Source organism: Macrotis lagotis, chromosome 2 (genome assembly GCF_037893015.1).
Source record: "Macrotis lagotis isolate mMagLag1 chromosome 2, bilby.v1.9.chrom.fasta, whole genome shotgun sequence".
Classification (NCBI taxonomy): Eukaryota; Metazoa; Chordata; class Mammalia; order Peramelemorphia; family Peramelidae; genus Macrotis; species Macrotis lagotis.
This window is the reverse complement of record NC_133659.1, coordinates 244435576-244448002: the sequence shown is the minus strand read 5'-3', so window position 1 is coordinate 244448002 and position 12427 is coordinate 244435576. Positions and strand designations below refer to the sequence as shown.

The window sequence follows — 12427 nt, the reverse complement described above, 5'->3', positions numbered from 1 at the left end:
AAAGACCGTTTTTGTTTTCTGGTATCATTATTGCTAATTTCCCTTGATCCTCCCAATGCATTAAAAACTAATTGGAGATTAAATAACTTAATCTTAAAGAATGAGTGAGTTAAAAAGTGGGTTCATTAAAAAGAATGACAACGAGACAACATATTAAAACCTATGGGATACTGTGAAAGCAGTTGTCATGGCAAATTTATATCTCTAAATGTTTGTGTTAATAAAATAAAGAAAGAGCAAACCAATGAATTGGGAATGCAATTTTTTAAAAAACTAAAAAAAGAACAACTTAACATCCCCAATTAAATACTAAATTGGAAATTCTAGAAATTAAAGAGAGATTAATAAAATTGAATGTAAGAAAACCATTAACTTAATAAATGGAACTTGGAGTTGATTTTATGAAGACATCATTGATGTAGACAAACTATTGGTTAATATAACTTTTAAAAGATAGAGAAAAAAAGCAAATCACAATCATAAAAAATGAAATAGGTGCATCTTCCACTTAAACAGATGAGATGAAAGCAGTTATAAGGAGTTGTTTTGCCCAATTATATGTCAACAAATTTAACAGTTTAAGTGAACTGGAAGAATATTTACAAAAAAAAATAAATTGTCTCAATTAACAGAAGAGGAAATAAAATAGCTTCATAATATTATTTTAGGAAAGCTACAGAACTAGATGGATTTAAAAGTGAGTTCAACAAAACATTCATGGATTCATTAATTCCAATATTAATTATTTGTCATAGCAGGCAAAGAATGAAACAAAATATGTTTTATTAAAAAGTTAAACTAGAAAGAACAAAAACAGAGAAAGAAAATTATAGACCAATTTCATTATTGAACATGGATGTAAAAAATCCTATATAAAACACTAGCCATGAGTGCATTGTGATCAAATGGTATTTATACCAGGAATATAGGGATGGTTTAACATAAGGAAAACTATTAATATAATCAATTATATCAATAACAAATAAACAAAAATCATATAATTGTATCAATGCATTCAGGCAAAAACTTTGATAAAATACATTTATTCCTATTTAAAACATCTAAAAGCATAGGTATAAGTGAATCTTTCCTTAGGATAAAAAGCATCTCTCTAAAACCATCAGCCAGAATTATTTGTAATATAGAAATAAACTATAAGCCTTTCCAGTAATAATAGGAGTGAAACAAAGATGCCCAGTTACGAATATTATTCAATACTATATTAGAGAGACCACTAGGTGGTCCAATGGATAGAGCACTGGCCCTGGAGTCAGGAAGACATCTGAGTTCAAATTTGGCCTCAGACACTTAATAATTTCCTAGCTGGGCAAGTCACTTAACCCCATTGTCTGAAAAAAATACTGTATTAGAAATGCTAGTGATAACAAAAGGAGAAATAAAATAAATTTAAGGAATCAGAATGAATGATGAAGTAATAAAACTGTTTTTGCAGATATTATCATGATATAATTGGAAAACCCTGGAGAGTCAATTAAAAACTTAGTTGAAATAATTAATAATTTCTGTAACGTGGGAGGATATAAAATAAATCCACATAAATCACCAGCATTTCTATATATTGCCAACAAAAACCTTCAAGAAGAAATAGTAAGAGATATCCTATTTGAAATAACTATAGACAATATAAAATTCTGGGAGTATAACTACTAAAACAAACCCAGAAATTACATGAACATAATTTAAAATGCTTTTTATTTTTCATTTGTTTATTTATATGTTTACATACAAATATATTTATTTTTATAAAGTCTGTCAAGGCAGGGCAGAACTAATACAATAAAAAATGATATTTTTACCTAAACTAATCTGATTATCCAAAGCCATCTCATTTAAGTGACCAAAAAACTATTTTCCTGAGTTAGAAAAAAATAACACAATTCATTTGGAAAAACAAAAGGACAAAAATTTCAAAGGAACTAATAAAAAAATGTTAAGGAGATATAGCATTACTAGATCGTAAACAGTAATTATCAAAACTACCTGGTATTGGCTAATAAGATATAAAAAGGTAAATTAGTGGAATAGAGTAGATATCCAATATACAGTATCAAATGATTATAGTAACTTTATGTTTGACCAACGTAAAGATTTAAGCTTTTGGGATAAGAATTAATTATTTGGTATATATGCACATATCTAATGGTAGCCTTCTCTAGGGTGGGGTAAGGCGGGGAGGAAGAAAAAAGTACACAGCAGAGAACAAAAGAAAACCTAGAAGGAAGCAAAGAAAAGTAAGGTAATTTTGAAAGAGTTTTGTAATGTTTATTACATAATTTTTCTTTTATTTTTTCAATTACATGCAAAGATAGTTTTCTGTATTCTTTTTTGTAAGCTTTTAAGCTTCACATTTTTCTATCTTCCCTCTCCCTATGACAGTGAACATGTACAAATCATATTAAATTTATTTTCATTTTAGTCATATTACATAATTTTTTTAAAAGTGAACTGTATAAAATGGAAATTCATGATTTTATATTGAATACACTTTATATGTTGTGCTGTGTACATGGAAATGTTCTTTTATTTTTTTTTATTTAAGTCCAACATGAATAAATAATTTTTTTTAAAAAAGACAGAATAGAAGGGACATTATAGCTTTTGGTGCCTGGGCTGTCCCTGTCTGAGCACACAATGGACTCCAATGGTCACTGCTGTTCCTTGTGGTTTTTAATGCCCTATTTGTGCTTTTCTCGCCACCCTAGATCTTTTTTTTCTCTAGGATTTCTGTGCTTTTCTTGCCTCCAGAAATAATGCCCTATAAGCTATATTTGAGTCTTGCTGAACTCTGCTCATGCTAGGAAGATAGCAACAACAACCATAGCAGCAGCAGTTATATAGCACATCTAATAGATATCAATCTACCTTATTTGCTTGAAGTGGCATTGGCTTGACTAGCAACTTCCCTCTCTAGTCTCTCAAGCTGTGTGGTTTGTGTAGTTGTTGGTTGGAAAAAGTCACTTCCTGAGGTTTTTCAATGGATTTCTTGAACTCATTCTGATTGGATTTTGCTTTTGGTGGGGAGTAGTAGGTATGTTGAGGTTGGGGGGAGGGGTCTTGCCTCTATTCTGATAGCTGTCAATATTGTTTTCAAGATATCAGCCCCTCATTCACCCATCCTTAACTCTCTAGTAAGACCAGGCTTATTTTTTTTCCTTTCCCTGACCTTAAAGTGATCATATTCTATCTCTAAATCTCAAATTCTTTGTCTCATGGGTCTTCAGTGTTGTCTGTTAACTACAGCATAACAAGTTTTTGTGTTCTCCTTCCCTGCTAAAAACATAGCAAATGTTTAGTACTGTACTTGCTGAATTGCATCAAATCTGTAAACGCATTACTTTTTTTTTTTTTTAAGAAAAATTCAGCTACAAGGTGGACTTACTTCCATTGCACTGCGAGGTCAAGGGCACCAGTTCTTTGTTGGAACAGAAGCAGCCCACATTTATTGCCTCAGTTACACTGATTTTAAAGAAGAACTCATTGCCACCTGTCACAGTGGTGCTGTTCAAGACATCGTTTTCCCATAGTAAGTAGGAATGGGAGACTTTTTTTTTTACTTCTTAAATTCAATCAGAGGGGGCAGCTGGTTGGTACATGGATAGCCTTGGAGTCAGGAGGACCTGAGTTCAAATTAGACCTCAGACACTTACCTATTGCCTAGCTGTGTGACCCTGGGCAAGTCACTTAACCCCATTGCCTTAAAATAAAATAAAACTTAAATTCAATCAGAAGTTGAGAATTTGATATATTCCACTTGGATATTATTTTATTCCCCTGAAAAAAATCCCTAAGTAAATTAAATTGTTTTCCAAAATTTTGTTATGTGTGGAGTTGAAAGTTGTGCAGATGAAGCAGCTATAGAGTCTGTCCTCTGTGGTAAGTAGTACAGCCCTGTCCATCCTTGTTTTGTTTTGCTTTTTGTAAGACAATGGGGTTAAGTGACTTGCCCAGGGTCACACAGCTAGGTAATTATTAAGTGTCTGAGACTGGCTTTGAACTCAGGTCCTCCTGACTCCAGGGCAGGTGCTTATCCACTCTGCCACCTAGCTGCCCCCCACCCGGGCCCATTCTTAAGGATTTTAGGGGTCTTTTGCAACCATGCCTCCAAATCCAATGGTCTTTACACAGTCATTCATAGCACCCTAAAGTATGTTTCCCCAGAAAGATTTATGAATTCAGAGTGTGAAGAAGACCTGGGTTTGAGCCCTGGATGTCCCATTTAGGACTATGTGTATTTTAGCAAGTTATTTTACTTCTGAACCTTTGTTTAATAAGGATTAATACAGTTGAAATACTTATTTCATAGAAGTTTTAACAGGATTAAAATGAGATAATGTATTTTGTAAACCATAGGGTCCTACATAAAGATAAGCTATAATCTTAATAATAAAGTTAAAGTGAGTGGATTTCAAATAGAATGTTCATTCCAATCAGAGCAGATTAGATCAAAGCCTCATTTACTTAAGCATGAGTTTATACATCCTTTTACAGATTTTTTTTTCTTAAGAAAGTATTTAAGGCAGCCAATCTCAGTGGAGCAAAGATTTCATATGTTTTGAACTGACTACTTAAAATGTTCCTAGTTAATCTTCATTTATCTTCATTAATCCTTCATACAACTCTTAGGGCAGCTAGGTGACACAGTGGGTAGAGTACTGACCTTGGATTCAGGAGGATGGAAATTAGATTCTGGCCTCAGATACTAGCTGTGTGACCTTGGACAAGTCACTTAATCCTCATTATCTTGCATCCAGGGCCATTTCCACATTCTGATACATATCTGGCCATTGGACCCAGATGGCTCTGGAGGAAAAAGTGAGGCTGGTGACATAGCATAGGACCTCTTAGTCAATTCCAATTCATGTGCTTGTCATGGCATCACCTCCCTGATGTCATGGTCTTCTTTGAAAATTAAGGATACATCTCCTATTTCCTATTGCTTTTTTTCTGTCTATGAACTTAGTACTGTTAAAATGTATTTTAATTACCATTCTTAGTATTATTGTGGACATTTTCTTTACTATTTTAAGTTGCTTATGTAAGAAAACTGTGTACTTTGTTTTTATTAAGTTAATAGATGATAAAACATCTAGTCGTTGTTCCTTTTCAGCACCTAAAATATCTATTTAACACTGGAGAAAAAGTTAACTCAGTAGAGTTAAAAATAAAGTTACTGAATATAATCAGGCCCCTTGTTATTTTGCATTTGTGAGCATCACATATTTATGAAAAACTCAGGATGATGTGCAGCAGGGATTATGTCTCTTATATAATCATTCAAAGAGTACAAACATGCAAAAGAACAAACAGATTATCATCAAGATACAAGAATCTGAAAGAAGTGTATTACAAAGTTTGTCATTGCTGGTTTAAATATTAAGCTTCTTTAATGGTCTAGGCATTGAACAGGTAACAACCCAAATAGGCAGGGTTGTTTGAAGGTAAGCTTTTTAAAACAGTTCAATACATGGTGAGAATACTGCTATGTAGAGTTTAATAAAGTGTGCCAGAAAGTTCTAAGATTTCAACACACTACCTAAATATCTAAGGCTAGAGTAGTATTAGCTGTTTGTAAAGGTGAGGTTGGACAAAGGATTCCTGCATTACGAATATGTTGTATGTACTTGTTGCCTGCAAATGTCCATTCAAACTCTAAAATTCCATGATTCTTAAATTGATGAAGACATTTTCATGCTAAAGGAAACATTCTATTTGGACATTGTCTAGGTACCTTTAGTTATGTGATATGTCCACATTTCTTTGGTTATTTCAGAACAAAACTAGTAGCTTAACTGAAATACAAAAAAGCACAGAATGAGATGAGCAGATTATAATTCCATGAAGATTTTGTGTTCCCATGTCACGGAACCTAAAAATTGAAAGGAACCTTACAGATCATTTTTCCTTCTGGGACAATGTAGAACAGGTCAAATTTCAATTACATATGATAACCTTTCAGTTCAATTCTACAAGCTTCTAAGTGTCTTAACTGTTGTGGACCAAAGGATTTATGTGCTAAATCCTGGAGATACTGTGACAAAATAGTACCTACCTGCAACAAGTTTTATATTCTATCAAGAAAAAACATATATACAGATAAACAAATGGATTCAATTATCATCTCTATGCAGATTTCAATATTTACATTTCTAGCAATCTCTGGTTTCTTTCTTAAACTTATTATCTTCCTTCCCAAACACTCTCTTCTTTACAACAGTCTTATTTTTCTTTCACCCTCCAATTCACCCAAGCACAGTCTCAAGGTCATTCTCTAGGTCTCTCACCCTACATATCCAATCTACTGAAAAATCTTATGAGTCTGCCACATATCTCTATATAGCTTCCATCCTAGTTCCACCCTAGTTCAATCCATCACTTCTGGCTTTTTTCAATAGCCTTCTAATTTTTCTTTTAACCACAAGTGTGTCTCTACTACAAACCATTTGTCACTTATCTGCCAAAGTGATTCTCTAAAATGTAGTTCTAATTATGTGACAATTCATTTATCTCAGTGAATTATAGTGCAATGGTTCCCATTTAGCAGTTTGTGAAGCCTTTGAGAGTTCATGATGATAGTTCAAGAGCTTAAGGTTAAAAATTCTTTAGTGGTGCCTTAAACAGTAAATGGAAGCTTAATTATGTCATAAATATATTTTCCCTCCATGAAAACAAGCATATGTGCATGTGTACATTGTTATAGGCTTTTTTCTCCTATAGGAATTCAAAATTGTAAAGATCATACTCAGAATGATTTCAATATTCATAAAGTGATTTCAAAAAATTTTATCCACTTCTGATGAAATGTAACATGTTTTTGCAGTTCCTCAGCTTATCATCAAATTGTTTCCAAAATGCCATATTCATTTTTCAAGTATAAAACAATTTCCAATGAATGATCAAATCCATGTGTATTTGTCTCATTTGTATTATGTACATTGAACTAAATTAGTTTCCTTCCTTCCTTCCTGTAATGGTATCTTATCAGCTAGTATTAATCATTTGATCCAGATTTTTAAAAATATTTTATTAATTTTCCAATTATATACAATAGTTATCATTTTTTAAGGATTTGAATTTTACAATCTTCCCCTACTCTCCCTTCCCTCCCCCTCCCCCCAGAAGGTAGTCTGGTAATCTTTACATTGTTTCCATGATATACATTGATCAAAAATGAATGTGTTGAGAGAGAAATCATATCCTTGAGGAGAAAATAAAATATTAGAAATAGCAAAATTATGTTGTACATTAGACACTTTTTTTTAGTTTTTGCAAGGCAATGGGGTTAAGTGGCTTGCCCAAGGCCACACAACTAGGTAATTATTAAGTGTCTGAGGCCAGAGTTGAACTCAGGTCCTCCTGACTCCAGGGCCGGTGCTCTATCCACTGTGCCACCTAGCCGCCCCCATTAGACACTTTTTAAAAACAAATTGAAGGTAATTGGTTTTTGTTTAAATTCCACAGTTCCTTCTCTGGATACTGGTAATATTCTCCATTGCCAGTAGTATTCCCCATTGCAGGCACTCTAAAATTGTCCCTTATTATTGCATTGATGGAATGAGCAAGTCCAGTAAGGTTGATCATCACCCCTATGTTGCTGTTGAGGTATCCAGTAAGGTTGATCATCACCCCTATGTTGCTGTTGAGGTATACAATGTTGTTCTGGTTCTGTTCATCTCACTCAACATCAGTTCATACAAGTCTTTCCAGGCTTCTCTGAAATCCCATCCATCTTGTTTTCTAATAGAACAATAGTGTTCCATAACATATATTTACCCCAATTTGTTCAGCTGTTCCCCAATTGATGAACATTCACTTGATTTCCAATTCTTTGCTACCACAAACAGGACTGCTATGAATATTTTTGTACAAGTGATGTTTTTACCCTTTTTCATAATTTCTTCAGGGTATATATTCAAAAGTGGTATTGCTGGATCAAAGGGTATGCATATTTTTATTACACTTTGGGCATAATTCCAGATTGTTCCCTAGAAAGATTGGATGAGTTCACAATTTGTTTTTAATGATGTTCTCCATCTCTTTCTTGGTCATAAACTGTTTCCCTTTCCATAGATCTGACAGCTAAATTATTCCTTGATCTCCTAGTTTGCTTATAATATTTTCTTTTATGTCTAAATCCTGTACCCATTTTGATATTATCTTGATATAGGGTGTGAGATGTTGGTCTAATCCAAGTTTCTGCCATACTAACTTCCAATTTTCTAAACAGTTTTTATAAATGATCCAGATGTTATGAATTTTAAGTTCCTGCAACTAAATATTAGACTGAGAAACCAAGCTTGAACAAGTACATTACAAGCTATCTTGAAATTATCATTGACTAATTTAGACATTCTATAGAAATAAATGTAATATTTCCCTTCTTTGTAGTATTACAGCTATTTTGTGATTTAGCCTTAAACTACAGTTATGTTACTATTCTAACTGATAGGGTGTTTGGTTTTGTTTTGGTTTTTGTTTATTTATTTTATATTATTACAATAATCGTGTTGTGAGAGTAATCATAAACCCCCCTTCCCCGCAAAAAGATGAGAAACCTCAAGAATAGTGAGAGAGGAAAAAAAAGTGTACTTCAATCTGTGTTCAGATTCCAATGGCTCTGTCTTTGGGATGAGTTGCCTTCCCTATCATAGCCATCAGAGAAGTTGCTTCAATATTTTTCCCACAGTTGCTATTACTAGCTGTACCTCCACTCTGTTCCTCCATTCTCTCTCTCTCCTTTCATCCTGTCCCTGTTCAAAAATACATTGATGTACATTATCTGAGTACCCTCTCCCCTGATCTTCCCTCTCTTCTATTACCTACTCTCCCTCCTCTCCCCCCATTCTCCCTTATCCCATTCTTTTCCTCTCATTTTTCTCTAGGATAAGATAGATTTCTATAATCTATTAAGTGTGTATGTTATTTCCTTTCTGAGTCATCTCTGATGAGAATGAAGGCTCACTCATTCCCCCTTGCTTCCCCCCATTCCACTCCACTGTAAAAGCTTTTTCTTGACTCTTATGTGTAATATCTTAGTCCCCCATTCTTCCTTTCTTCCCAATCTTTTTCCTTTATCGTCCATTGACTTCATCATCATCATCACTAGGATAATACATTATGTAGTAGGATTTATTCCAGGAATGTAGGGTTGGTTCAATATTAGGAAAACTGTTAGTATACTCAATTATATCAACAACAAACCAATTAGAAATCAGATGATCATATCAATAGATGCTGAAAAAGCTTTTGACAAAATACAGCATCCATTCCTATGTGTTTTTACACTAGAGAGTGTAGGAATAAATGGATTGTTCCTTAAAATAGTTAGCAGTATCTATCTGAAACCATAAACAAGCATTATATTCAATGGGAAGAGGCTAGAGGCATTCCCAATAAGATCGAGGTGAAACAAGGATGCCCATTATCACCACTACTATTCAATATTATATTAGAAATGTTAGCATCAGCAATTAGAGAAGAAAAAGAAATTGAAGGAATTAGAATTGGGAAGGAAGAGAAAAAATTCTCACTCTTTGCAGATGACATGATGGTCTACCTGGAAAATCCCAAGAAATCATCCAAAAAACTACTGGAAACAATTAGCAATTTTAGCAAAGTTGAAGGTTATAAAATAAACCCTCATAAATCCTCAACTTTTCTATAGCTGTCTAACAAGATACAGCAGGAAGAGCTAGAAAGAGAAATCCCATTCAAAGTAACCTCAGACAATATAAAATACTTGGGAGTCTATTTGCCGAGACAGACTCAGAATCTTTTTGGAAATAATTATAAAACAATGAAAAAAGTGCAAAAGAAGGTGGCTTAGCCCTACCTGATCTAAAATTATATTATAAAGCATCAGTCATCAAAACTGTTTGGTATTGGCTAAGAAATAGAGTGGTGGACCAGTGGAATAGACTAGGTGTAAAAAGCAGGAGATGATTATAGTAATCTGCTGTTTGATAAACCCAAAGAATCCAGCCATTGGGATAAAAACTCCCTCTTTGATAAAAACTGCTGGGATAATTGGAAGTTAGTATGGAAGAAATTTAGATTAGACCAACACCTCACACCCTTTACCAAGATAAGATCCAAATGGTTACAGGACTTAGACATAAAAAACAATACTATAAGCAAATTAGAAGATCAAGGACTAGTTTACCTGTCATATCTATGGAAAGGGGAGTAGTTTATGATTAAGGAACAGTTGGAGAACATCACCAAAAACCAATTAGATGATTTTGATTACATTAAATTAAAAAGCTTTTCTACAGATAAAACCACTGTAACCAAGATCAAAAAGAAATGTAGTAAATTGGGAAACAATCTTTACAACTAATGATTCTGACTAAGGACTCATTTCTAAAATATACAGAGAACTGAGTCATATTTTTAAAACAAAAAGCCATTCCCCAATCGACAAATGGTCAAAGGATATGCAAAGGCAATTTACAGATGAGGAGATCAAAGCAATTCATAGCCATATGAAAAAATGCTCTAAATCATTAATTATTAGAGAAATGCAAATTAAAGCTTCTCTGAGGTACCACCTCATACCTCTCAGATTGGCCAATATGACCAGAAGGGACAATGATCATTGTTGGAAGGGTTGTGGGAAATCTGGGACACTATTACACTCTTGGTGGAGCTGTGAACTCATCAAACTCTTCTGGAGAGCTATTTGGAACTACCCCTAAAGGGCAACAAAAATGTGCATACCCTTTGACTCAGCAATACCACTACTGGGTTTATATCCTGAAGAGATGATGAAAAAGGGTAAAAACATTACTTGTACAAAAAATATTTATAGCAGCCCTGTTTGTGGTGGCAAAGAATTGGAAATCCAGTAAATGTTCTTCAATTGGGGAATGGCTTAGCAAACTGTGGTATATGTATGTCATGGAACACTATTGTTCTATTAGAAACCAGGAGGGATGGGATTTCAGGGAAGCCTGGAGGGATTTGCATCAACTGATGCTGAGTGAGATGAGCAGAACCAGAAAAATACTGTATACCCTAACAGCAACATGGGAGTGATGTTCAAACTTGAAGGACTCACTTATTCCATCAGTGCAACAATCAGGAGCAATTTTGGGCTGTCTGCAAAGGAGAGTGCCATCTATATCCAGATAAGGAGCTGTGAAGTTTGAACAAAGTTCAAGGACTATCCCATGCAATTAAGAAAAACACAGATATCATATTGTCTGATCTCTAAGGATATGATTTCTCTCTCATCACACCCAATTTAGATCAAGGTACAACATGGAAACAAAGTAAAGACTGACAGATTGCTTTCAGTGGGGAGTGGGGGGAGGGAAGTAAGATTGGGGGGAAAATTGTAAAACTCAATATCTTTAATAAAAATTAATTTAAAAAACAGAAAGGAAAATGAAGTCTAGGCTCTTTTCCAGGTCATGACTTTCAGTTAGCCCAATAATTTTTAAATTATCTCTTCTGAATCTGTTTTCAAGGTCAGTTGTTTTTCCATTGAGCTATTTCACATTTTATTCTAATTTTTTTGGTATAGTTTTAGTTCTTCTTGAGTTCTTATAATGTCATCAGCTTCCTTTAGTTCCATTTTGCATTTGAAGGAGTTATTTTCTTCAGAGAGCTTTTTTTATCTCATTTTCCAGCTGGTCATTTCTGCTTTTTAAGGCATTCTTCTCCTCATTTGCCTTTTGTGTTGCTTTATCCATTTGGCCTAAACTGGTTTTTAATGTGTTATTTTATTCAATATTTTTTTGTATTTCTTTCACCAAGTTGCTGACTTGGTTTTCATGATTTATCTGTATCACTCTCATTTCTCCTCCCAATTTTTCCTCTATCTCCCTTAATTGCTTTTCAAAGTCCTTTTTGAGATCATCCATATTTCTCTTGGAAGTTTTGGATACAGAAGTTTCGATTTTGTCATCATCTGAGTATATATTTTGATCCTCCATAGGACCAAAGTAATTTTCTATGATCAGATTCTTGTTTGCTCATTTTCTGAGCCTAAGACTGATTTACCACACTTCCAAGGCTTTGGGGGGGGGGGGGCTTGGGGGGGGGGGGCTTGGGACACCCCACTGAGACCGTAATTCCTCCAAGGTCTTATGAGAGGCTGATTGCTCTCTTGCCTGTGCTCTGATATGTGGATGACCACAGTCCTCCCCTCTGTCCTGGAACTGTGAGGAGGATCCCTGCTTGACTGTGGTGGTGTGAGGGCCCAGACTGTAACCTAGATTTGGGTATGGGCAAACAGATGAGTCCTCCCTGCCCTAGGGAGAGCAGAGAAATCTCTACATTCTACCCCAACCCCCTTACCATCTATGGACTGAGAGCTCTGGATGTGCTGGGTGGCCCTGCCAACTCCTGCTGCAGATGCTCACCACAGGGCTGCTCTGAGGCTGGAGCTCCACTTTGCACTCAC

General features: G+C 34.6%; 1 protein-coding gene across 1 annotated transcript in view; it reads left to right on the top strand.

Moving 5' to 3' along the window:
• CFAP52 (cilia and flagella associated protein 52) overlaps positions 1–12427 on the top strand; it is a 73151-nt gene that overhangs the window by 33851 nt on the left and 26873 nt on the right. The window contains exon 8 of the mRNA XM_074225605.1: positions 3374–3544. Within this exon, the coding sequence (XP_074081706.1) occupies positions 3374–3544 (171 nt within the window). The remainder of the gene's footprint in view (positions 1–3373; positions 3545–12427) is intronic.